The following is a 27,445-nucleotide window of genomic DNA, read 5'->3' on the forward strand; positions in this document are numbered from 1 at the left end:
AATAAACTTTGGAGCTTATTGCTCCCAGGTGTACCATCTGAATGTATAACTACGAGCAATAAGCTCTGGAGTTTATTCATGTGCAGCACAGTAAGCTGGGTTAGAGCAGCCCCTGCTGGTAAGCCTGCCAGTCTAGAGCTGCTGCCTCTGGCTCAATGTGCTGCAGAGGGGCTGGCTGGGGCATGAGGGTGCTAGCCAGCAGGCAGCCCCGACACTGAAGCATTCAGCTAGCTGTGGCAGCATCTACACATGCACTGCTATAGTGTTTTTTACATCACAGCAGGATAGCACTTGTATTTAGTGCTATCCTGCTGCAAAGTAAATTGGTTTACTCCAACCTAATGGGGCGCACATGTAGACTCCAAGACATTTACTGCACCGCTAATTAGCCAGCAGCACATTAAATACCTTGTGTAGATGTGCCTTTAGTGTACCAGGTTACTGTTGCTACTGTAGTTTTGCTGAGCTCTCTTTAATTGTCAGGGGATGCATGAGTCTCTAGAATACTGCTGGCAACTAACGGGGATCTGTAAGAGGTAAAGAGCAGCATAGTGGGGTGGAGCTTAATAACCTCTGTGAATGCAAGATACCAAGAGAAGAAACGCAATAACCACAAACTCGGAGATTCTTGGTTTTTCTTCCATGAGGCAAAGCTGCTAGACCTGATAGAGATTTCTTAATAAATTCATGCAACATTGGACTACTTGAAGTAAGAAGAATATAATGAAGAGGCGTCTCATTTCTGCTTATGATTTTCTTTAGGTCAGGGTTTTTTTTTTCAATCTTTCAAATTATATCGGAGTGAAACAATGAAGAAAACCTGTTGAAGTATTTCTCTGTAGGCTGAAATTACAGTCATGTAATGAAAAATGGAGTAATTTAGAAATCAGCAAAATTGTCCACTTCATTTGGAAACTGCAGGACTCTGAGGACTGCTTTATTTTTAATGACCTTTAAAATATAAACTAGATTTGTGATTTTTAGCAAAGTGTTCACTTTTCACACTGTCGTAATGGAGTACATATTCCTTGTTTTATATTTTTCTTTCTTTATTTGTCTCTGTGCTCTGGTGTGCCTGTATTTTTCTGGCTGCCAAGAAATGACTTATAAGCATGAAGGTAAGAAATTGTAAGTTAGCTGACTTTTTCACGTTACAGTGAAATTCAGTCTGGTCCAGTTGGTTTTTTTTGTTTTTTTTTCTTTTTTCCCTGTTTTGAGTAATTACTTGAAAATAAATGCAATGTTAACATAACCTGAGAAGACAAACCTACTATATCTGTAAAGAAATTAAATTATATGCAGGATTATCTGCTCAGTTCAAACCACTGTTGTAATAATAATTACGTAGTTGTCTGCATACAATATGATCTATATATGCAAGAGTGCATTATAGGTTTTAATCCAAAAGGAATTGCCAATGTCTTTCAGAATGTCTTACAGCTCTTCATGTTTTGAAAGCCTATTTATTGTGTTTCAGAAATTCTGTGGAATATTCACACATTAATTACGAAGATTTAGTGCAATATTATATTATAAATATATGTGAACATATTGGCAGAAAAATACACATGTAAAAGGTGCAAAATATTTTCTTTGCATAGCTTATTGCCAAATACTAAGCTATAAACATCAGCATGCCACCAGCACTGGAGATTAATATTTTCCTCTGACAATTGTGATTTAAAATTAACCATTGAATATCTTTTTGCACTGCTTTGAGCACTGTGCTTGAATTAGGTGTATAATTTCAAGACTTTTACATGTTTAAGGATATTTTAACATTAATACAGTTATTCAAACAGAACTTCAAAGTAATATATCCTCTATTAAAATAAGGTGTATTATTAAATTTTGGTTCATTCTTTTAATTCTGCCATCATTGTGCAATAGCTAAATCCTGCACTCTGCTTACTACAGATATCTCCTCAGAAGAGAAAACATGCAAGTTCTCATTTGAGATATAGTAATTATGTATGTTTATACAAATACATGGAACAGATTCAGTCAATGTACAAAACTGGCTTGAGCATGTAGTACTTGACTGACTATCCTTGAAGTTTTAGCATTTCTCAGTGTTGGAGGAAAGACTAATTATCATTTAATTATCATTTACATTATTTATTCAAATGTGTGGATATTTCCTGGTGGTTTCATGTTGAAATGTTTAAATGAAAAATAAGTAACCCTCTTTTGTCAGTTGAGAGTTGGAGCAGCTACTGCTATTTTTAAATGTGTAATCTGTTTTGTTATAGAAACTAGAACAAATTACTGTCTGTATGGGGTTGCGTTTTTCTTTTTCTTACTTAAATCAAAAGGTTAGCAACAGTTTAACGTGCAGCAAAAAGCATCTCGGCTATGATAAGCCTTCTTATTTTCTTTGGTTTAATAAACCTGTAGTTGTTTCCTATAAATCTAGTTAGGAACAGCTTGTGTGATTCACATCCTGATTGTGTACCACTACATGTGTTTTGTCTTTCTGAAAGCTGTATAATGAACAAAACATCTTCCCTACTGATTTACTGGTGAGGGACTTTGAGTAGATGGCAGCCAGTACAGCAGTCCCAAAGGGCAAGAGAACTTGCCTTGCAAAACTGGAGAATTGCCTACTTCCTTCCCCTCCTCCTTCCCCAGGTTTTCTCCATCCTCTACTTCCCATTACCTGAAGCAGAAAGATTGAGCCAGCTATTCCCAGGCTTGGGAAATAGTATATCCAAAGTAAGCTTGCCCAGGCTTTTAAAAAAGTTCTTGTTCCTCTTTAGCTGGCTCACTCTTGCTGCATTTTCTCACAATGAGAGTGTGTCTTAACTGTGTTTTAGGGATGCACAGAGCTTCAGTAGCTGATTCAATTTGGCCCAATTTGGGGACCAAATCTCTGAATCCAGTTTGAATCGGGAGACCAAGTAAAGCTCCGAATAGATTTGAAGCATCTGAATCGATTTGGAAAAGATTCAGCCGGTTCAGATATTCAGCTGTAAACTAAACATGCAGCTGACAGCTGCCTCCAGGTGGTAAATCTGTTGGGGTTGGGGGAGTGGGGAGGGAAGGGGCATGTGGGAGGGAGGGGTTGGTGCTAGGACAAGCTGCCCAGCCAGGGCAGGGGGTGTGTTACTCAGGGAGGGGTGTGGGATGCGGGAAGGCAGCGCTGGGAGTGGGTGCTTTGGCCTACTGCCACTTGCCTAGCCAGAGCAGGGGGGTGGGATGCAGGCACAGCTCATTCCAGGTGGAAGGGGGCAAGTGGCAGTAGGGCAAAGCCCCCACCCCAGCGCTACCATGCCTGCATCCCGCACTCCCACACCAGCTAGCAAGCGGTGGCAGAGCAGAGCCTCCACTCCCAGCACTGATGCAGGCATGGCAGCACTGGGAGCGGGGACTATACCTTGCCATCACCCAGAGCAAGCGATGCCTGCATCACACCCTCCCCCATACCGGGTGGGCATGCAGCAGCAGGGCATAGCCCCTACGGCTCCCCGTGCTGGGGCAGAGGCAAGTACAGCTGGAGGAGCCGCAGGAGAACTCTCAATGGCTGCCCTGCCAGGCCCCATTCCCTGGCTGACCCAGCCTCCCGGCACTTAAAAAAAAAAAGAAAAGAAAAGAAATAACCCCCCATTCACCAGCTCTGGTAGCAGTGATCAGGGGCCTCTGAGGGCTCATGGCAGAGCCCCCCTGTGCAGCACGGGGCAGCGGGGATTGTCTGCCCCAGCCTGGCACCCACATGGCAGCTGTCCCATCACGTGGATACAGTGCTGCTCGGCAGGGCGCTGCACATTGACTGGGAGCTGGTAGTCCAGTAGTCAGCTGGAGTCCAGTGCCCTGCCGAGCCATGCTGCACCCATATCATGGGGCAGCTGCTGTGTGGGTGCCAAGTGGGAAGGGCGATCTCCGCTGCCCCCCCACTACCCTGCACTGTATGAGGAGATCTGCCACTAGCACTCAGAGGCCCCCAGTCACCACCGCTAAAGCTGGTGAGTGCAGGAGCTTTTTTTTTCTTTTGGTTATTTAAAAAATTTTTTTAAAGCTCTGCAGTCACCGGCTGCAGGAGCAGCAATTGGGGCCTCTGGGTGCTTGTGGCAGAGTCTCCCTGCCCCCCTCCCCCATGCAGCGTGGGCAGTGAAGAGCAGTGGGGATTGCCTCCACACTACCTGGCACCCTCACGGAAGCTATTGCCTTGTGCAGGTGCAGCGCAGCTTGGCAGGATGCTGCACGCTGTCTGGGAGCTAGGGCGGCTCCAGCAGTCAGCCAGAGCCCAGCAGCCCCAGCTCCCAGGCAGTGCGTGGCACCTTGGTGAGCTGTGCAAGCCCCACTGCCCCACACTGCATGGGGGGGCTCTGCCATGAGCACCCAGAGGTTTTTGGGTTGTTTTTTTTTTTTTTTTTAAGTGCCAGGACTAGGCTGGGGCCAGGTGATGGGGGCTGGGGTTGGGCAGGGTAGCCATGGGGGCTTCTCCCAGACTCCCCTTTGCCTGGCAAAGGCAGGTACAGCTGGAGGAGCCATCCAGCTGTGCCTGCCTGTCCCCAGCTGATCCCAATCATTGAATCTTCTGAAGCTGATTCAGCCAGGTTGATTCAGGACAGTGATCTGAATCAAATCACTGTTCTTTGAATCCACTACTTCCCTATTTGCACAGGCCTATTGTGTTTGTTGTGGGTGTGACTGATCACATGTTTGAAATCAGGAGGGATATTATTTTTTCTTTTGGGCCACTACCTCCTCTATAGTCTGACCAGAAGTCAGGTATAAATCGAAGAAGGTCTAGCCCAAGTGACTTGGGTTATTGTGTGAGCTGTTTTAATTCACAGTGGAACCAGTTAAATGCTTGGTGGGGGTGCCCTGATGTTTAACTTAATGAAATTGTGGCCTATGACTTAAGATCCATCCCAGGTACCTGTCATTCATCTTCTTGCCTGTTCTGTTCAAGCACACCTATAAAGCAAAGCCCTGTAAAGAACATGAATGCTAGAGGGAAGAATTGCAGTTCTCAGGGGGAATAGTTTCTCCCTCAAATGTCTTAGATGTATGCTGGATAAATTGGGGATGCTTATTTAATACTTGACAACAGTGGGGTGTCTTAACAGATTTTTAATAGTTCAGTCCCCGCTCCTTTTTTCTCTTGTTTCTGCATGAACGAAGGAGCAACACCTAATGATTTGACGGACTAGAAAGGAAAGGCTGACCTTTAGAGATCTTTTAGTTACTCTGTCTTTTCTTTCTAGCACCATATTTATGGCTGATGCAGGGTTGTAAAGAATGCAGGTTTCATTTACAAAAGTGAGATGTGGGGTTTTTTGTTTTTGAATTTTTGCCAATTGGGACATAACACATTTGAAAGGATTTTTGTAGTCAAAACTTTGGGCTCTAAATGCAGCACAGCTTTTTTAAAAAAAAAAACTATTCTAAGATTAGGAATAGTTATGCTACAGAAGTTTGAGCTATCCAGTGTGTGTGTGTGTGGCTGATAAAATAGCTTGTGCATTAACAGAACTTGAACGTCAACTCCTATCCCCAACTGGCCAGTTAGAGTTTTGAAAGTATTATTCTTTTGGCATCTTTTAATTCAAGATATTCATGCATATAGGCTGATGTTAGGTTAGGGACAGCACCCAGTGTTTATACCTTGCACTATCCTGCAATGAAGAGAACTCCTAAAATATTAAGAAGCGTGATGAGAGGATCAAGGTCATGCCTTAGACCTGGTATAACAAGGATCTGGGTTTTCCATTTCCAGTGAAAAAAACAGAGTAAACCGAGGTTTTTAATTTTTACCAGAGGCAAAAGAGGATTTTCATTTTACCAGCAAACCCCACGGATTTAGCAGTTTGGCAACAAGCCCTCTGCAGGCTGGTAGAGTTGTGGCCTGCAGGGGTGTGGGTTGGGTTGAAGGAGGAGGGTGGTCAGGCAGGGACTAATAACAGGGGATTGCAGTAGCATGCAGCTTCCAGTTAGGACTATTTACTTCACTGCTAAGATTGTATTTCAGTATGAATCCTCTACCCCACTTTCTTTTAAAAGAACATGATCATTTTTACATGATCTGTGATTTAAAATATCTAAGATTTATTTTTCCTAATAATACAATTTTCCCCTCTTTGCTGTTAATACATTTTTCTTTCATTTTTAACACTGGACAAACAAAAAGCGTCACCTGGTATCTTAAAATTGATTTTCACACAAAAGAACACTTCAATATAATTGTAACTAATTTGAGTTATCAATAATGTGGTAGATAAACTTAGGTCACATGCTTGATTGTCCTTTGAGAATATTTGCATCTCAACCAGTTATTTTGCCCAAGAAAAAAATCTTGAAACTAATCAATTGGTGTCAGATACTGAATATCTTAAAATATCAGGATAGCTGTTCTGCGTGGCTATCTGTATTTTGTGTGTTAGTGTATAAGGCACATTTCCAATGCCACATGCAGCCTGATTATTTGAAGCACCTAAATAAATGATGCTGTATGGAATAATTTCTTTAACCAGGTTTGAATGGTAAAGATTTGCAGAGGGAAGAACCTTTCTTTCTTTTGTTTGCTTTACGAATGATTTCTTCCTAGTGCCCCTCAGTTGGAAGCCAGAGATTTAAGCCTTATATGAGTAGACCCATTGAAATCAATAAAAGTATTCAGGTGTCCCACGTTAAACCTTGTTAGAAAGAATGACCACAATTTGAAAATAAAGCTAGAACAATTGCCTTAAAATCCTTGTTTTATGTACAAGGATTTCCTGTATGTCTTCTGTTTAACAAGGTTAGAGATTCTCTTTGGCTGAGTATCCTAATAGTAATGACAAAACCTGACTTTTCAGAGGCATGTTGTCGAGACATTTTTTGGATTTGATGAAGAATCTGTTGATTCAGAAACATCATCTATAACTTCATATAACACAGATAAGACGGACAGGACACCAGCAACTCCAGAAGAAGACTTGGAAGATGTGAGTAACAGATTGTATCTTTTCTTAACTTCTTAATAAACTAGCACAATGGAAATATTTTTCAGGTTTTCTACCTTTGCATTTTGAGATGGATATTTAAGTCTAAAAAACGTGTGCTGAACTGTTGCAGGGCAACTAATAAACTGATAATTTCAGTCTGCCTTCCTGCTGGGCTTTTAACTAACTAAATCAGACTTGCAGCTATCAACAGATCTTGAGAAATAAATTTGCTTCCCTCCTAATCAGTCTTGCTAGTCAGAAGAAGGAAATCAATAGGCCTTTGCATTGATAACAGTACATAGGTGCTACACAATGGCTCTTCTTGGAATATTTTGATTTGTTTGACTGTTGTGGTACAAGCAGGTCCTTCACATTGTAGTCTGATATTGAGATGTTTTGTCAATATACAGAGGCTTAAATAATAATAAGTGGTAAATACGTATTGATGTGTTTTCTCTGAGCTGGATGACCTGCATTACAACTGGCTTGAAGCAAACAATTTCAGGGAATAGGACAAAATATTCAGCTGGGCACTCGCTTCAATGTCCTATGCTTTTCACTAACCCTTTTACCCTAGAGTTGCACCCTCTTTCTTCATTTTATTTTCTACTCATGTCCCACTTTCTTTTCCCCCCTAACTAGTTAGTGTACAAGTACCTCATGCTGAAATATTTAAAGATTTTAAACTACTGTGATTTTACTGCACGATTAGGGCTGGATAATGCTTTTTCCCTTTCCTCCCTTCCCTTCTCCCTTTTCCACCCTCCCCTCTCTCCCCAAACCTCAGAAAATGGAGCCAGCAGAACTTGTCCTTTACCAAAGGGGAGAATTTTCTAGTCCTCATGATGGTGGAGAAAGGCTTAAACATTTCAACCTCAGAGACTCTAAAATGTGCAAATTTGGAAATTAACATTAAAATTATTATGGTTTTTACACTGCTTTCATGACAGTTTGAAGAAACACTAAGTTTTTCATGTTTTGGGCTGGCAATACTCTTCTTATACTTAGAGAGGTAGTAGGCCGGTGCAGCTGAATCTCCAAATCTAATCGGGAGATCCACTAATCTTTCCTAATCAAACTGGAAGACTCAGAAGCCTTGGAGAGATTCAATGATTCAGACCTAGACACAGCTTTATATGTTTTTTTCCTACATACCTCAAGGTACCAGGTGGCTCATGAACACTGAGATGCTGGGGCAGATGGAGCGTCCCCAGTACGCTCAGTGGTGGACCCAGAAGTGGGCCAGAAGCATTCCCAATCCACTTCCAGGTCTGCCGCGGAGCACACGGGGGACCCCCCCACCCCTGGCTCAGTGACTGTTGCCTCCTGGCTCTGGAGGAGCACCTGGGGTCCCCCTGTGGCTGATCATCAAGCCAGAGGGGTGCTGGGGGTTCCCCTGCCTGCTTAGTGGAGGACCTGGAAGTAGACTGGAAATACTTCTGTTCCCTTTCTGGGTCCGCTGCCAAGCATGCAGGGGTGCCCCCTGCGCTCCTGTGGGATGCTTCAATTGCCCCGCCATCTCAGCATTTATGAGCTGCACATGGTACCTCGAGGTATGTAGAAAAAATATTTAAAGTTGTATCTATGGCCGAATTGCTCATTCTCCAAATTGAATCGGGTAGTGATCTCAGTCAACGAATCTAATCACTGTCCCCCCAAATTGGGCCAAATCTGAACCAAATACAGCCTGCTTCGCACACCTCTAATAGTTAGCCATGTTAGTATGAAGTCAGGAAGAAGCCACAATAGAGGTGCACCTTATAGACTAACTGAATCAGAACTTTCATGAGCAAATGAACGTCTCCTTGTGAAAGCTTATTAATTCAGTCAGTCTATAAGCTGCACGTCTAGACCGCCTTTTACTTAGAGTTCTGTAAGCAGAATTTCTGCTTATTGTTCTGCGTTTAATTATGTTGCCTCAGCAGAGAATTGTAGTGAGAGTAGTAGGATCTACTGGGTGTCCTTTCCAAATTGTAGCTCTCTGTGTCCTTTGGATCTTCACACCCACAGTCACCATGTATTCTGTTTTTCACCTCTGGCTCTTTGACCCACAGTTTGTCTCTTTGAGTTCAATATTCTTCATGCTGTGTGTGTCTCCTTATCAGTAATGTAATAGTGGATGGGTGAGCAGTGCATAAGTCCTGGGTGCTGCCTAAGGGGAGGGATGGAGGTGCCAGAATAGAGCTAGGGAGGTTCAGTCTGTTCCCCATCCTGTTCCCCACCAGCACCTGCCTTTCAGTGACACTGGCTCCAACAGTTGTGAGGGCAAAGAGCTGTAGCACTGCGCAGCTGGAGGTTCAGTGTTGCAGACATAGGGGAAATGTCACTTCTTTTTTTGCCACTGAAAATCAGTGTTTTTGGGGGGGGCTCAAAACGCATGCTGGCAACCACACAAGAAAAGGGGAGGAAGTGACACTTCCCCCAGCACAATCAAACGTCTGGCTGCTGCAACTTGTACCACTGCCTCTCGGGGTGCAGTACTGTCCAGTTATGCTTCTGCTCCTTGTACTCTCTCTTTCTGGCTCCTTTCACTTAAATTCACTAGTCATTTCTCCTCTTCTCCGTTCACACACACTGCCTTTACTGTCATGTTGACACACATGCTCTTACTCAATTATCTATGCCTTCACGCTTCACTCAGTTCTAAAGGAAATGCAGTTATGTCTTTGGTTTGGGTTTTTTCCTGTCCACCCCAGCATCTGCTTTCTTATCTCCATTCATGTTTTAAGGCTGCATAATGCTTTTAGGCACCTGTACGGTTTTTTTCTTCCTTTCTTTTGGTCTTCTTAAGCTTGCTATTCTCCAGCCTCCACCACCCACACCCTCCGGCTTGCAACATAAGGGCATGCAAGAGTGGAGGCTGGCTGGAGGAAAGAACTTACTAGTCCTCTTCCCTCTCTGGGCTTCCTGGAGTTTTCTTGCAGATGGATAACAGGAGGAAAGTCCTGCACAGAGTTACTGGCGTAGCATGTCAGGCTCTGTCCTTTCTGTATATGTTAGCTTGTGAAGAGAGTTCTAGGGAACAGCTGTCTGTGCTGGAACTGGGAATGTAAACAGTGCTTTTTTCCCCTGTATATGTGGGATTGGAAGCAGCTGTTTAACAAACCTTTGTTATTGTGGCTATGGGAGTCCCTGGCTGTTTGTAAACCCAGTTTTGGACAAAATTCTTGCCCAGCTTGCTGGGATAGCAATTGATGTATCCAATAGTTGCTGTTGGAAAATATTTATTAATTTTCTGTTCTTTAGAGCAACTGCTGTATAAGTTATGAAACTGCTACTAACCTCAGAGAGCTCCTGCAGCAGTAGATGACAATGATGCACTGTTTTGCTTTTCTCTCTTAAGAGCACACCTAAAGAAGAAGCTGATTTAAGGTTCTGTCAGCTAACCAGAGAATATCAGGCTTTGCAAAGAGCATATGCATTACTCCAGGAGCAAGTTGGTGGAACACTGGATGCAGAGAGAGAAGCAAGGGTAAATTTGGGGGAGTAGAGGGGTTGTTTGTTGGGGGGGGGGGTGGATTGAGATATTTCAGAAATCTGATGCACCTAACCTGAAATTTGTATCTGTGGGTTGGTGGACTGCATTGCAATACATACATTTAAGGAACAGACAACATTCTTGATGCAGCTATTCTAGACTGATCAGTTGTCTATGGAACAGAGATCATAAAGTATGTTTTATTTTGTCCTTATTTTATAATAAGGTCTTAAATTGCAACAAAAGATATTGTGGTGAGATATTAAGAAGAAATTTGTCACTATAGGAGTGGTTAAGCATTGGGATAGGCTGCCTAGACAGGTTGTGCAGTTGCCCTCAGTGGAAGTTTTCAAGAACTAATCTGGAATGGTTTAGACAGAGACTATCAAGCATTTTTACACATGCTCCAGGGGTGGAGGGGGGCACTTTAATTACAGTGGCTCCTAGAGCCACTGTAATTAAAGCACTGGGAACATCTTGTGTATCAGCATCTTTGTGCTTCAAAATGGTGTGGGAGGCGGTGCTTGAACTAAAGCTCATTGAATGAATTAAATGAGCTTCAATTCAAGTGTCCCTGCTGCCATTTTGAAGTGTGGGAACTCTGATACACAAGATGTGGAGACTGGCCAGAGCGTGTTATTTATCATGCTTCCACAGACTTGATTAACTGAGTAGTCTCCGACACATAATTGTATGAAATGAAGAGAAAGTAAATTAAAGAAGGTTTTATGTTTTAATAACCTGGGATTGGGGAATTGAGGGTGCTGATCATGCTTCCTGCAGTGTCTGGGAGCTAGAAGCAATGAGGGATGGTGCTACTGCCTCTGCCCTGGGCAGGAAGCCCCAGCTGTCTCTGGGTAACCTGTTCCACTGCTTTACTGCCATCCTTGCGAGAGTTTTTTCCTAGTATCTAACCTAACCTTCCCGTGCTGCAAATTGAGACTATTGCTCCTTATTTTGCCATCTGCCGCCACTGAGAGCAGTCTAGCTCCATCTTCTTCGTAATCACCACTGCATAGTTGAAGGCAGTTATTAAATCCTCTCTGTCTTTTCTGGTATGGACTAAATAAGCCCAGTTTCTTCAGCTGGTCATAAGTCATGTACCCCCCTAAGTATTTTCACTGCCCCCTGCTGGACTCTGTCCAATTTGTCTACATTCCTTTAGTAGTCGGAGAGAGGGGGGCAAAACTGGACACACTACTCCAGATGTGACCTCAGTAGTGCCGCATAGAGGGGAATAATCACTTCCCTTTATTGGATGGCAACACTCCTACTTAATGCAGCCCAGTTTGTTGTTGGCTGCGTCCACTGTAATCTCTCGGCCCTTTTCTGCAGAGCTGCTGCTTAGCCAGTCAGTCCCCAGCCTGTTCTGGTGCTTGGGATTGTTGTGTCCTAAGTGCAGGAGTTTGCATTTGTCCTTATTGAACCTCATGAGATTTCTTTTGATCCAATCTTCCAATTTATTGAGGTTTCTCAAATTCCTAGCCCTACCTTCCAATCTGTGCTACTCCTCCCAGCTTAGTGTCATCTGCAAACTTGCTGAGAGTGCACTTCATCCCATCTTCCAAGTTGTTAAACATATTGAACAAGACTGGTCCCAGGACTGACCCCTGGGGCACTCCGCTTGATACTGGCTGCCAGCTAGACAGGTTTGCCATTGATTTAAAACCCTTTGAGCCCAAAAATCTAGCCAGTTGTCTACCTACCTTACAGTCCATTAATCCCACTCATCCTTCCTTAGCTTGCTTGCACAAATGTGTTGGGACACCATATTCCACAACTGTTATCAGTTCCTACCATTAGTTTCTACCCTTGCTGTTGGGTGCTATTCTACCATAATTCTGGCTGACTCACTTTGTTCCCAGGGTGAGCAAATAAGTCATTTTATGTCTTAAAAAGGGCATAATTACACATTTTGTTAAAGTAATATTTCTCATGAGTTCACATATTTGACATCTATCTAAGATGATAAATTATGTCCTTAGTTATAGAAAAGGAGGTTTTGGGGGCCTAACTTTTTCTTTCTGGCATTTTTCTAAATTGAAAGGCATTTGAACATGCATGCTTTATGAGAACACTCTTTGAAATAGTCATGTTTTTCACAGGCATAGTCTGTTGGTTTTGTTCAGTCACTAACACAAATGCACGTAGCTGTCCTTGTCTGGCACAACTGGTATGCCATGAGGATATGAATGGATGAACAGATGTCAAATTATATTCTGGGAGGAAGCATCTTGTCCTGGGATCACATAGATACACATGTCAGTACCCCACTTCAAGTCCCTGTGAAGTATACTGGATGTAATGTAGTAACACTTTTTTTTTCCATGGCATCTTTTTGTACATCTTTACCATTGGGGGTCATTCTAAGAACAAGCCTCTCAGACCATGTACTCTTCTGGCCACCTACTATTGAAAGAGGAGCAATGCTTCTTGGAAAGTCTGTGGGTGTGTGTAGACGAAACAGGTACCCTAAATTGAAGCAGAAACCCACAGCTTCAATTTAGGGTCCTTTAAACCTCCGTGTCATGCACACACCTTGCACGTACCTGTGTCTCTGGTGGCAGGGAGGGGAGGGCAAGCTGTTTGCGAGTGGAGCAATCCCTGGGCTAAGGGTGGGGCTGGTGCTTCCTTCCACAGCAGCAGTGTGCTGCTACACCCCACCCCCCCAGTGCAGCACTTGCCTGCAGGCATCCAGCTCAGGTGGTCCTAGGGGCACCGCAGCTGTGGAGGGAAGCACTGGGCTCCTGTGCAGCTCAGGCATGCAGGCAGACAGGCTCCAGGGAGCAAAAAAAGAAAAGATCAGGCTTACTGCTTTTCTTGGGCAGAGCCTGCCTTGCCTGGTTGCCTGCAGGGCTTCCTGCAGAGCCCCTGAGCTGCATGGAGCCTGGTGCTTCGATCTGCAGCTGTAGGGGCAGCAAACTAAAACTCATCTGAGGAGTTTGTTTGCTGAGCCCCGAGTAATTTAAGGCTCATTGGGCTGCTGAATTTCCTATAGCAGCTGTAATTAGTGCGCAATACACTGCCAACACGTGCAAACACCAACACCATTAAAGTAGTGCAAAAACATTTAGCCCAATCTAAAGTGTGGTGCACACATGCCCCTTGTTTTGTCTACACATGGCCTATTTGTGTAAATGACTGTCACTCTTGTTTTGATTGGGGTCAAACAGTCCCAGGTCTGTTTACAGCTTGAAGGACTAACTGAATTGCTAAGCACCCACTTTTAAAGGGATTTAGGCATCCCGAGACTTAGATATAGATGTCTAGTGGGAATTTCAGTGATGCCTAGGCACCTAAATCACCTTCTCAATGCGTAAACAGCTTGAAAATGCTGTTGCTAAGATCCTCCTACAAGTTGCCAATCTCTTTGGGGAATGGAAAAATTCAGGAGGTAATTTGCAGAAGGTACTCATAAGTCATGTGATCAAGTCCCAGGTGAGGCAGTTTTGCAGCTGAAGTGATTGTGTACCTATATGGAGGTAGCTATCTTATTAGATGATGATCACATGAAATGAAGATGACTTACAAGTGCCGTATGCTTTCTATTGTATAGGTCAGTATTTAGATTCTGGGTTATTTTAAATTTTATTGTTGGTGATATTTTGCATATACCAGATTTATTTAGTACTTTTATAATTCTCTTTTTTTAAAAGAAAGTTGCCCAGGTATTTTCTAGCTATTGCAAGTTCATCCTGAAGAGTTGTGTTTCTCTTTTCTAACACAGTTTTTGGTAAGTGCTATATTACTGAAAAACGTTATCATATTACATTTTCCTTTGGTTATGGGGGAACGGATGAGTGAAAATTAATGAGTTAAACACTTTCAAAGATAAAATACAGGTAAACTAATTTTAATCAAAAACAGTTGAAGTTTGCCTTGGAGCTGATGCAGAAAAAAAATTACTAACTGTATCAACATGTGATTATACAATAATTGAATGTTGGGAAAGTAGAGTTACAGAATCATACTTTTGCAATTCAATCAGCTGGCTGTTGTGACAGTGTATGCTTTTTATATCTTTTCAGACTCGTGAACAATTGCAAGCTGACCTCCTCCGGTGCCAGGCAAAAATTGAAGACCTCGAGAAAGCTCTGATTGAAAAAGGACAGGTAAAAGGCTCTCTCCTTGCCCTCTGTCAAGTCATTCTGTCTTTTGCATATGGCAGTGCTCTCATCTTCATTGCATGCTGGTCTGTTGGTGTGTTTGATGCAGCTTAGTTACTACTCCAACAATGTAATAATTTGGTGAAAGGAAAACATTCTATAAATTGGAAAAGTTCTCATTTAAAAATATTTTCCTAGGATGTTAATATGTTATGTCCACATGCATGAAGGTTGTTATTCAGTTCCCATGTTGTCTTTAACCAGCATCGGCTTCAGTTTTCAGCTTTTGCCTGGACAATCTTTAGCCATAATTCAAAACAAAAATGAATCCTATGCACTTTCCACGTAGAACATATTTGGTGCCCAGACTGACGGTATTAAAATGCATTACCCCTATAAATATTTCAGTTGAAAAAATGAAGACTGAATGTGCATTTGGTAGCTGAAACTTATCTTTCAACATCAATTTCATGGGATGAAGTCCTTGCTGGTTTGAGTATTCAAAACTCCAACTGTCATCATCAGTGTTATCAGTCCATTAATTTTTTTAACTGACAAGCAAACTTTTTCACTGTCACATGATTTACTGCCAGTTTTATACCCTGCTGCCCCCAACTCAGGGTATCCCCAGCTTTCCTCCCCCTCTGCCCTGACACCCCTGATTGCACCTCGCATGGTGCTGCCACCCAGCCTACCCCCAGCCTTACCCCTGCTATACCTACCCCCTGTCATGGGACAGACGCCCACCCTCTGCATCTCCTACACCCCTAGGTGAGCACTGAGCAGATGGGTAGGCAAGCTGTGGAGGGTCTAGTAGTTAGCCCAACAGGGATTCACTGAAGGGCTCTGAGCAGCACTCCCACTTAGACACCAAGTGGCACTGCTCTGCTCTCTGTCCAAAGGCATGAATCTAGTCTTAGTGGCCATGTCTGATATGCAGGGGCGTGTGCCTGCAGCAGCACAAATAACAGCGCAAATTTGTTCCACTATGTGCTTTAGTGTACACCCCTATGTATGCGCTTTGTTGCAGGGCACTGCTTCCTGCTTTGGGCAAACTGCCTTTGGCCAATTCCTCCTGGCTTTTGGCACGCTGGAGCAGCCAGGGCACAATTGCAAGGGTGGAGATGCTGTGGCTGGCAGCCAGAGCATCTCCCTGGAAGACCAAGCCTCTGTTTGTTCCAGCACACAATATTATAAGGTGCACTGAACCACTTTTTTTTTTTTTTCTGGGGTTTTTTCTTTGCTACTCAGAAATCCCAGTAGCAAATTTTGCCCCTGTGCTGCAAATTCACAGGATGGGGCACATCTTAACATTCTTCAATTTAGGGAGAATTAAACCCCCGTGTTGTTTATTAATGCCCCTGGGCATCAAATATGCACTAACAAGCTCAGTCTTACAGATGGCTCAATTTTTCTCGTGGACATCACAGACAAGCATTTTTAGACTTTTTTTTAATATATACTATCTATAAATTTACAGGCAGTTAGCAACTCAGTATTTCATGAAGTGAAATCAGGTTTAAGACTTAATGTATCTTGTTAGGGTTTGGCAAGGATAAATCCTGACTGTTAGTGCATATTTGATGCCCAGGGGCATTAATAAACAACACGGGGGTCTAATTCTCCCTAAATCGAAGCATGTCGTATACACCTGTGTCCTTACCTGCCTCTCTGGTGGTGGGGAGGGGTGGGTGAGCTGCCTGCAAGCCAAGCAGCCCATGAGTTATGGGGGGAGGCTGGTGCTTCCCTCTAGCAGTGGTGCCCCCTCCCCCCTCCCTACCCCTGGGGCAGCACCTGTCCATAGGCACCTGGCTTGGGCAGTCCTGGGGGGCCCACCGCTGTGGAAGGCAGCACTGGGCCCCTGCACAGATAATCGGGCTCATGACTTTTTTTTTTTTCTTCTTAAGTGCAGCTTGCCTTCCTGGGCTGCCTGCAGAGCCCCTGAGCCCCACAGAGCCTGGTGATTCCCTCTACAGCTGTAAGGCAGCAAATTAAAGCTCCTCAGAGGTGTTTTAGTTTGCTGCACCCCAAAGTCATTTAAGGCACATTATGCTGCTGAATTTGCTACAGCAGTTGGAATTAATGCAGAATACACCACCAAATTTGGAAATTCTTGCAAACAGCAATGCCATTAAAGCAGTGCAAAAGGTCATTTAACGAGTCATCTACAAATGCCCCAGGATCCTCCAGAAAGATGGCCAGAATGATGAATTTGCATTTAAACGTGTTCAACTGCATCACTGAAAGTGCCCCTGCAAAAATATGTAACGTTTTAGTTTTACCATATTTTTGATGAAAAAAATGTGTAAATATTGTTACTGATGTACATTTATGAATGGGGGTATTCCATTTTTCATGAACTCTTTATATTTAATCTTCATTCTATTTTATGGTTTGTTTTGTACAAGTTGTGTCTCTTGAAGTAAACAATATTGTATTGGCTTGTTTACAAGCCCCAATTTTCTATTCTAGTAAATTTTGTGGAAATAAAGTATTTCCACAACAAACGAGAAGTAAGATAAATATTAGGTATTAGCTTATGAAATATTAAAATAAAAAATAAATAAATTGGACACTGGTTTATTCCTGTTTGAAAGGCACACTTTCCCTTCTGGGGATCTGTTTTTGTCAGTTTTTGGTATATTGTTAACTAAAACTTTAGGCAAATTGCTGCATTAAAAATACTTTACTATTAAAGTTATAATATTTAAATATTGTGTCTGTAAATAAGACAAGGGCACAGGAATATATATGTGAAAAATTTTGTCAACATTTGATTCCTTACTGATAGACCTAATATGTGTGCTTGAAAAAGTAGTTTTTATTTATTTATTACCTTTGAAGATTCTTAACCCTGCTGCTTCCCATGTCTCTCAGTTGCCTGAATATTGAAGCAGTAGGATGCAATTTTATAATTGTCTCTTATGATTCAGATAGAAACTAAGCTTGAGACCCTCACCAGAAATTGCTGCTCTGCCTCCTAGGGGCTCTAGCACATGTTCATCTGTTCACTGCCCTTATCTGCAGTTGTACCAAACTGTTAATCCCTATATTTAACTAAATAAATTTTACAATAAACTGACTTTGTGCACTATGTGATTTTGTAGTTTAGGCACTGAGGTTCTGATAAGGGTATTTATTTAGTAATAACTCTGAGCTCTTCATTCAGGTGAGAGGTAATCTTCTTGGGTGCTTGAAGCACAGTGCTCTAAATCAGGAGACTTAAGTGCAGATTTTCAAAAACTGTGCATCTTGCCCATTTTTTAAATTCTCATTTTAAAACTAAAGAAACCTAGACAGCAAGAGCTGACATGCATTGTCTAAGGTCAGATGTGCAGTGTTAAAGAGGAAGGCTAAGATCAGAGTGCAGGGCCAAGGGTTTAAAAAAAATATATTTACCTTGGTGTTGGGCTTGTAAGCTCATTTTATGATTTTTTTTCACCTAAGACTCTCATCAACCCTTCTGTGCCCAAGTTCCTTGCATGCAAAATAGGAATGCTAACAATTTACCTCTGTAAAGTATTTTGAGGTTCTTTTATGAAAGACTTTATGGTAAGATTGTTTACTATCTTACCATAGCTTCTAAGGATGTTTATAAGGGGCATCTTTTGTTAAGTGCTGCGGATCTTTATTTCTACTGAAAATCATGGTCAGGCCTCAAATGATCGAGTTTTGAAATACTTGTAATATCTTTCTTGTCAAACAAAATTAGACCATCAATGGAGCAAATAAGATCAGTCAATTTTAGCTATAAAAGAACGTTAGCAATCCTGAAAGGAAGGAATACATGGAAAAAGCACTGTGGAAATGCAACTGGCCCCCAAGTGTGTATGAAGTTTGGATGTTTACCTAAATCTCTGGATGCAAGTTGTTCTGTCCTTTGAGCTTTGGAAGGGAACACTGGGGAGAAACGCTTCCAATGGTTTCTCCATTGCTTTGTCTAGCTTAACATCTGATTAGCATTGTGTATTTCCTTACTTGAATTCCAGACTAGGTGTTCATCACATACTTCTTTGCCTTTTTTCCCCCCCATACTCCATCTGGTATGTGTTTTAACACAAACTGAAACAACCTTCTGCCCCTAAGGAATTAGTTCCTGTGTAAAAATAAGAGTGCACATGCCTGGTTTTGTGTGTGGGTGAGAAGAAAATAATAAAATTAAAACATTCCATAAAATAATTAGTTTTGATGTGGCAGGCAGGAAATGCTCCATTTTTTTTTCCCCAGCAAATGCTAATTTAAGTATCTAAGTAAATGTTATATCAGCATGGTTTGGCTGAAATTTCAAGTACCCTGAAGGGACTTGGGTGGCTATCTCATTCATTTCTAAATTGAACTGAATGTGCAAATCTCTTGTCTGCTTAGAAAATGTTGGTCTTAGATATATGTTAGACTTTAAACAAATCTTCCTTGATAGATCTGAAATTACCTGGGTGATTTAGAAAACATCTCTCATGTTATATAGTTGCTTTTATCATTATAAAAGTACCGTTAGGGTAATTTGAGCTGATCTTGTAAACACTTCCTATTCAGGTTATTAGATGGAAATTAAAGATCCTTTTTCTGGCAGGTGGCGATCTATATTTTTTCCTAGCACCTTCTTTTTTCCTTATTCCATTCCAAAGGTTGCCTATAAGAGACCTATCTGAGCAGCTGATTGAAGAGCACTATCCTCAGATGTTCTACTTCAGCTCATTAAATGTTTTCCCTCCCCTTCCCTATAAGCTTTTCTGTGACTTTAATTAAAATGCAGACATATTAAAACAAAGCTACTGAGCAAGATAATCCCCTTTTGGTAAGGGAAGATGAACAATAATAATAATTATAAGTTGAAGAAAAGGAAGAGCATTGATAACATGCCTCCAAAATAATGATTTTCAAACTTTAGCCAATAACTTAGGCTGTACAGGGTGGGAAAGAAAAAAGGCCAAGTTACAGAGAATCAGAGTTTTATTTATTTTCTCATTTTTTTTTCCCCCAGGTTATATTTCTTATTTGTATTGGGCTTGTTCTTTGATGTGGGACCCACATTTCATTGTGAATTAATGACTGAAGCATAATACTTTTTAAAAATTTCTTGGTTTAAAAAAAATATACTTAATTTTCCCCCCTCCACAGGATTCAAAATGGATAGAAGAGAAGCAGCTGCTTATCAGAACAAATCAAGAGTTGTTTGAAAAGGTATATGGTCAGAATCTGGGAACCTTTGGGTATTGCTTTTTAATAGGAATTATAAATGAAACTGATGTGCCAACAGTTAGAGTGCTGAGGTGGAAGTCACTCAGTCAAATTATCACACTTGCCATTTCTGGGTAGAAATAGAGTTTAAAGTGCTATCAAACCTCTCCTCTTGGGTAGGGGTTATCATTTCCTGGATGGCCATACAATATCCAGCACAATGGGGACTTAAACTGGTTGCTGTCTCAAGTTGCTGGTAAATATCTCTGAAGTGGTAATAGTAATGCAAAAAGGGTACTTGGTTGTTACTGAAAATGATACAATAACATGATACAAATCTAGGACTAAGATTGCTGCCACTCCTGTTTCTTTCTAATTGGATCAATTGTTTAATTTGGTATAAAGCCTTAAATGTCTATTACCATTGCGTTAAATTTAGTTCAAAAAAAAAAAAAGGACACATGAACAGATTACCAGACTTCAAATACTGTGTGCTTTGAAGCAGTCTCATGGAGCTGGTGCTGAAAGTTAGATCGTCATTCTTAGTTTTAGCTGCAGGATTTGTATCACTTGCCATATATGCTTTTCAAAATGGGTCTTTGGAAAACTCCAGACCAGACAAATCGTTGTCTGCTTATTGAGAATATCGTGTCCATCTACTCACGAGCCAATAACATTGTTTCTAACGTGCTGCTTCCTCATTTCCAAGACTTGACACCCAGCCAACTGGCTATGCACTGAATTCAGTGGATATTTTGTCTAAGGTCATGATCCAGCAAATGTTTTTGTATGTGCTTAACTTCAGGCACATGAATGGACTCAATTTAAACTTCAAAGGTATTTTTGAAGTGCACAAAGTAAAGACTACACACAAAGTGTTTGCAGTTCAGACCTTTGTAAGAAATTTGGGCTAAAACTTTTTTAGCTTAGAGTTTAATTCTTAACTCTTGTTTCAACAAGCGACTGAGAATGAGAATACTGAGAAATGTTATAGTTTCTTAAAAAATGCAAAGAATCAGTATATGTACCCAGATATACTGCTTTTCTAGGTCTTAGTGGTGTTTGATATTGTATTTTCTCTTAGATTTACAAAATGGAACAGGAAGAGAATCAGCTGAAGACCGAGATGCAGGATGCGAAAGACCAGAATGAGCTCTTAGAATTCAGAGTGCTAGAACTTGAAGTAAGAGATTCTCTCTGTAAACTCTCAAATGGAACAGAAATTGTGTTTGAACCCAAGCTGAAATTCATGTAATGTTCAGTGGTGACCAGTGCATGTATAAGGGAGACCCCTTTTAGATTTTTTTTTAATATTGTATGTTTGGATAATGAAAATGATGCCACTGCCTTAATATGTTTTGAAAAGAATGCTCACTAATGTTTATGAAGATGTAAAATAGCTAATATATATTGCATATAGTTTGTTTTGCACCTAATAAAAATATTTTGTTTTGCAATCTTTTGCCTTTTTATTTGTTTCATTTCCATAACTACTCCTTTCTTGCATGTGAAATCACTTGGTATGCATACTACAGACTTGGTTGGCATTGTTTCAATTAACACACCTTCTCATGTCTTGCATGCAGTAAAGTCTAAGGATCTCATACATCCATCATATCAACCTGTAATTGTTTTTAATTAAGAATATTTTCAAATAATTTTACTTTATATTAGCGCAAATATTCATAGCTGATGTTGAAAGCACTTACTCAAAGTCTCTTTACTGCTGATATGTAGTGTTACTGGATTGGAATCAATTGGCATTACTAAAAGACAAAAGGAAATATTTACAGCTAGTAATACAAATTAGAAAAGTGAGGCACAAGCATAACTGGTGGAAATGAAGGTAACATTCTTAATAGCAAATTTCTTCATCAAATTCATTCATTTGAGTATATGTAACAGTTGGGTGGCTACATCTCGTTAAAAGCAATTCTATGTTTTCATCGGAAACTAATGGTGCTCCTCATCACTTTGCAAGTGGGCTGTTAGGGGGTGTTAGGATGCTAAACTGTTGCCACAGTATGGGGGGCAATGCATTGCCCCACTATTATGTTGCCTGATAACACCATACCCTATTTGAAAACATCGTCCATATTTTTAACACCATTTAGAATCAGTTCTATGAAAGATTTTTAGTGTTGCTGTTTCATAATTTTCTTCATCCAGTGTGTTTCACCACGCCCCTTCGCATGTATAACCTCCATAGTAAAGATGAAAATCTTATTTTCATCCTACTTCAGTGACATCATTCCCTTTCTGTGTCTTTTTCTTAAAATCTTTTGTTTTTATTGTTTTATTTTACCATCTGTATGTTTTGAGGTCATAGCATGTAACATGACAAACTATGCATTCTGAAATATCTGCTTCCTAGTAGTCATTCTGGACATTAAAATGGATACTGACTTATATTTTGTATACTTTATTCAGCAACCCTGAACTGAAATACAGAACAAAGTTAAAGCTAAAACTGGCAGCAAGCTAGCAGCCATTGTCCAAAACTGGAGTATTTTCAGAAAAAGTGACTTAAAGCAAATTACATCTTTAAAAAAAGACTCTTCAAAAGTGCTTTAGTATAAGAACTTTCCACACTTAACTAAAGAATTGTTTGAAGACTAAACTATAGCTCAGGACAATGGTTCTAGTTTCTTGCTGAGAACCTATTTGAAGAATAACAATTGCAGGATATGCCTGTGATTTCAGAGAAAGCATGCAAAAAAAGAAATCTGTGCACTGATAGATAAGCAATAAGCACAAAAGTGACTGGGAGTGAGTACTTTATGCAGCTTTCAGTTCTTGTGGAAACATTTTTAGCCATTTTGATTAACCAAACTATTTCAGATGAAAATCAGGATATATTAGAAAACAAGGCCAACCGTGTAGCATTTAATGCGAGGAAACACTGAATGGCTTACTGCTATGCTAAATGATTAAAATGTTAGATGTTGGTTTAATTGAGGTTAATTTTAGATTAGAACCTCTGTTTCTGTTTTCCTATTGTAAGGTGAAGCTTCCTTACTGGTATAGCTGAATTTTAAAATTTAGATCAGTTGTAGAAGACTCTCCAGGAAACTGTTTGAGGAGACTCATGATGGGATGCAGACATTTTTGCCTCTGCTCTGGATCACAGTTTCAAATGCAGTAGGATGCTACTGAACAGAAATTGTTATGGCATGTTTGTTAATGTGTGAAATATATCTGTGGTTTCAGCAAAGTTAGGAAAGGACAAATGTCCATATCACCAAACAACCAACACAATTAACTTCAATTGTTGTTTTGGAAGTCAGGCTATGGGCTATGGATGGAATAGGCTTGGAAGCTGCAGTAGCTCTTTTGGCTCTAACTCTCGCTTGCCATGCCATTCTTGCTCAGGGTATAGAAGATAGGCCTGATACGGATCTCACTTATACTGGTGCAACTCCATTGGCTTTCATGGGCTTTATTTCATTCAGAATAAGGCCCTGAGGTGCAGTTTCCAGAGCCTTCAATCCAGCTGCTTTCAACAAAGGCATCAAAATTAAATTCTGTGTGGAGGTCCTTCATCTGTTGAAATGCTGTATTGCTGCTTTCTACTGAAATGCTACATCAGTATATTGAGCAAGTGCATGGAAATTAAGTCAATAAGCCGCACAAATTTTAAGAGCGATATAGTTTGAGAGAGAATATATGTGCATTTATTGTTTTTGGCATCAAAAAGATTAAATGTAGGGTACCAGTATATTTCAAAAATAAAAACCTGAGTGAGTAGTGAATTCTTTTGCTTTTGAGGATTTAGAAGACTGGTATGTAGAGTTCAGCTGCTAAATAGTTTTATTGTAGTATAAATGATGAGATGGGGCTTTACTGTTAAATTAAGAATGAAATTGATATCATTTCAGAATGAGGGAGTATTCTCAAAGTCAAAATATGATTTGGCATTAATTTGAGGTTTCATACTATGAACCTTTTTCTTATAGTCATCTGGTCCACGTATAAAGCAATAAATAAAATATTCTTTCTACGAGACAATTGTCTCAAATACTTCCTACATCCCCAAGTGTTACGGTTATATGCCCCATCTGGACCCTTATTAGTTTTAAAACTTCAGAGACGCTGCTTGCATGGGTTGGTTGTATAATTGGGGCTTTTGTCCCATGCCAAAACTTTAAGGAGTCTGGAAAACCACAGTGTATTTTGAATCTGAATAGAGATCTGTGGATTATGACAATCAGTAAATGTAGGATTTTTGAGTAACTCAGGGTATGGCGAATTAATGTTTCGATGTAATCACATGTATTGTTTTTGAAACAAAATCTTTCCTCAGGAGAGAGAACGAAGGTCGCCAGCATTTAACCTCCATATAACTACCTTCCCTGAAAACAATGGAAGTGCACTTCAACTGTTCTGTCAACAAGAAGGAATAAAGGTAGATGTGGCTTCATTAGCTCTCAAGATGATTGGATTATCCAGGAGCTCTATCAGAGTTTACCCAACACGTGAATAAATTGCCCTGTCAAATAATGGTTGCTTTAAAACATGCAGCAGTGATCCAGATGTGAGAATTTCTTTTTTTTTTTTTTCTGCAAAGAAAAATATAGGATGAAACTTGGAGAAAAGGATGAATAATTGGGGAAAGATGACTCCTGACAATGAGGTCTGCTAGACTTGTCTAGTATTCTCCTGAGGCTAATAACCTGAGAGGTTTAGGAGTTAGCCTGAATATACTATAGAGAATATGGTTGTATGAATGGTTAGCTGTCTTGTTTTTTGTGCCATTCTATATTTGTTCAATTTTGAATTACAGGTTCAATATTGAAGTGTAGTTAAGGTTAGAAAAAAGGGATTGTAAATATAGCACCCATCCATCACTTGTTCTGATCCCTTATATGTACTCAGGCCCCAGGCCAGCGAAGCACTTTAATGGACTTCATTAAGTATGTGCTTAAGTAATGTAGTAATGAAGTTGGATCTAGAAGCATAAGTGTCCTGATCCTAAATCCATTGAAAGTACCATGACCCTGCTAACTAATTTTTGTTGGCTTTGAATGAGGCCCAAGATGAGCATACTATACATATTGATAAATAACTGGCATCTTACCTGCTTGCTTCAGCGAGAAAAATAAGATGTTGCTCTTTTTCAGTCTGAAGACTCAAAATCTCAAGGGGAGCTCAAATTGGTTGCCATGCTAGCTTACCCAAGATTAAATTCAGAATATCTTCTGCATAATAGATCAAAAAGAAAAGAAACTTTCCGACCACTGGTTCAGAGTGCACTGGAGGCAATTAGAGAAACATTATTTTTATTTGTGATCTGAAAAATTAGATGTAGAAGTCACCTGAGAAATTATGGCCATAAAATTCAACTATGCTGTTTTCATTACTCTGGGAGCAACTAGTGCCATCCATTTGGTGTGTTAACATACTATAGCATCATAACTTACATGCTTACTACCATAGCCTTCCCTGAAAGTTTTGTTACAGCAAAGGGCCTATAGACATACCCAGAATAAAATGTCCTAATAAATGAAAGACTATCAGAAAAGGGCAGTTCACTGAATTTAGGTTAGATGCATAGATTGATGGATATAGATCTCTCTGTCTGGGGATCTGTTGAGCTGTCTCCAGAATTAAGAATCTGACTCTTATCTGACACACCACTAAAGAACACTAATTAATAGATTTCCTTCCCAAAACATTTTGCATAGGATCCTGATTCTGCTTTTTAACATCCTTCTTTGTAATCTAATGTGTCCATCAGTGGGAGCTCTTATATCTGCTATGATCATATAATCATAGAAAATTAGGGTTGGAAGGGACCTCAGGAGGTCATCTCAAAGCAGAACCATCCCCAATTATTTTATCCCAGCCAAGGCTTTGTTTATCCAGTTCTTAAAAACCTCCAAGGATGGAGGTTCAACAACCACTCTGGATAACCTGTTCCAGTGCTTTACAACCCTTCTTATAAGGAAGTTCTTCCTAATATCCAACCTAAACTTCCTTTGCTGCAACCTTTGAACATTGCTCCTTCTTCTGTCATCTGCCACCACTGAGAACAGTCTAGCTCCATCCTCTTTGGAACCTCTCTTCAGGTAGTTGAAGGCTACTATTAAAACCCCTCCAAGTCTTCTCTTCTGCAGACTAAATAAGCCCGTCTTCCTCAGTGTCTCCTCATAAGTCATGTCCCCCAGCCCTCCAAACATCTTCGTTGCCTTCCACTGGAATCTCTCCAATGTCTCTACCCTTTCTGTAGTGGGGGGTCCAAAACTGGAAACAGTACTCCAGATAGATCCAGGTTCCCAGCACAAAAAGTACTCTTTTTAAATGGATGTCATAGAGTTCCTCTTTCATCTTTTGTCACAAAAAAAGTGTGTTTTTTCTTGGGTTTTTTGTTCTTGGTACCTTTCTTAACTTCTATCCCAATATACCAATCTATAAAATGTATTTTTTACCTACCTCACAGGGATGTTGTGAGGCCCAATTGATTTATGATCCATGTGTTTTGAAATCTTTGGAAAATGGTTATTTGGTTGTTGTAAATTAAATATTGTATAGGCCTTAAAATGTGGTTTGATTGTTAATGTTCTCCTATGTTCAATAACAACTAAATGAAAATTAAGTATCTGGCCTGAAAATGCTCCATTATATTATATATATTTCATTATTATTGTACTAGTGTCACATTTCCATAATAGTGACTGATTACTTACAAGTCTTATTTATTCAGTTAATAGAGATGATTCTAACCCAAAAATGCTGACCTCAAGACAAGCTCACATGTCAGATCTGGAAAGTTTAAACCCAGTTTTGAAAATTGCAGAAAGAACTGATTTCTAAATATTTTTACTTATTAAAAAAAAAAAAATTGAATGCTAGCATGGACTGTCTGCCCAATAGATAATACTACACACTACCCTTCTAGTAAGAGGGGAAAAAAACTGGATTGGAAAAAGAATGTCTTCTGTGTGGTGTGCTGATCTTATGCTGTTACTGTCAGGTAACCAAGCTAGATTTATATGTAATGAATGGCAGTTTTTTCTTCTACATTTGTATATAGCTGTAATAGAATTTTCATTTTTTTTAGCCTCATGCACCTGAGCCTGTTTACCAGAGTGTTACAGTCTGTTAATATATTTTGTAAGGCTAATGCAATAGCTAATTTGGCAAACAAATTGGTATCAAATTACTGGCTCCTTGCATGAGTGCATAATAGACAGATACAAACCAGTATTTCTATATAGTAGAAGTAATGTCATAAGATAGTCCTGCAAAGGACTGTACATGTGAGGTGCTGGCCACTATCAGCTATCACTGATGGCAGTGGGGCTTGAGCATGCTCAGCACTTCATAAGCTACTGTTCATGGGCCTTTGAGGTCTGATCCTGCTCCTGTTACATCAGTGGCCATTTCTGTGCTGATTTTTGGAAAGACTAAGAATGGGTTTCTAATAGGGTTTGTTTTTGTATTTCTGTCTTCAGGAGGAGATGGTTGGTGTGGGGTTCTTTTTTTTTCTGTAAGGAGAGGAAGGACAAAATTAAACGCATGCAAATTTTTAAACCAATCAACGGTCCTAATTAGGGATCAATATCAACATGCTGCTTAGGCTTCTGCGCTCACTGCTATGACTAGCAGGCAGTTCAGTCCGAGGCAGCATTGCTCCCTGATCAGAGTGCACAGCAGACGTTGCTCCTGCTGTTAGAGGGCTCATAGGTTTATATTTTGTTTCCTAGATGACCCAGCTCATACTCTCTATAGTCTTCCTGTCAACTCTAGTGGCC

The 27,445-nt window shown here is 40.5% G+C and overlaps 2 protein-coding genes across 3 annotated transcripts in view; both read left to right on the forward strand.

Moving 5' to 3' along the window:
* The window catches only part of JAKMIP1 (janus kinase and microtubule interacting protein 1), a 258,178-nt gene that overhangs the window by 185,803 nt on the left and 44,930 nt on the right, over positions 1-27,445 (forward strand). The window contains exons 10-15 of one of the 2 annotated variants that reach the window (XM_090035563.1): positions 6,801-6,929; positions 10,273-10,401; positions 14,436-14,519; positions 19,632-19,694; positions 20,776-20,874; positions 23,995-24,096. In XM_090035563.1, the coding sequence (XP_089891689.1) occupies positions 6,801-6,929; positions 10,273-10,401; positions 14,436-14,519; positions 19,632-19,694; positions 20,776-20,874; positions 23,995-24,096 (606 nt within the window). Of the gene's footprint in view, positions 1-6,800; positions 6,930-10,272; positions 10,402-14,435; positions 14,520-19,631; positions 19,695-20,775; positions 21,060-23,994; positions 24,097-27,445 lie in introns of those variants that run through there. The other variant, XM_090035564.1, reaches the window with a different exon arrangement.
* LOC149870078 (uncharacterized) lies at positions 607-6,929 on the forward strand. Its single transcript, XM_090035565.1, has 2 exons — positions 607-1,118; positions 6,801-6,929. The coding sequence occupies exons 1-2, from the start codon at positions 1,013-1,015 to the stop codon at positions 6,830-6,832; spliced, it is 138 nt and encodes a 45-aa protein (XP_089891691.1). The 5' UTR covers positions 607-1,012; the 3' UTR covers positions 6,833-6,929.

The sequence above is a fragment of the Crocodylus siamensis genome, chromosome 2, assembly GCF_052110815.1.
Source record: "Crocodylus siamensis isolate JL-2025a chromosome 2, ASM5211081v1, whole genome shotgun sequence".
NCBI lineage: Eukaryota > Metazoa > Chordata > Crocodylia > Crocodylidae > Crocodylus > Crocodylus siamensis.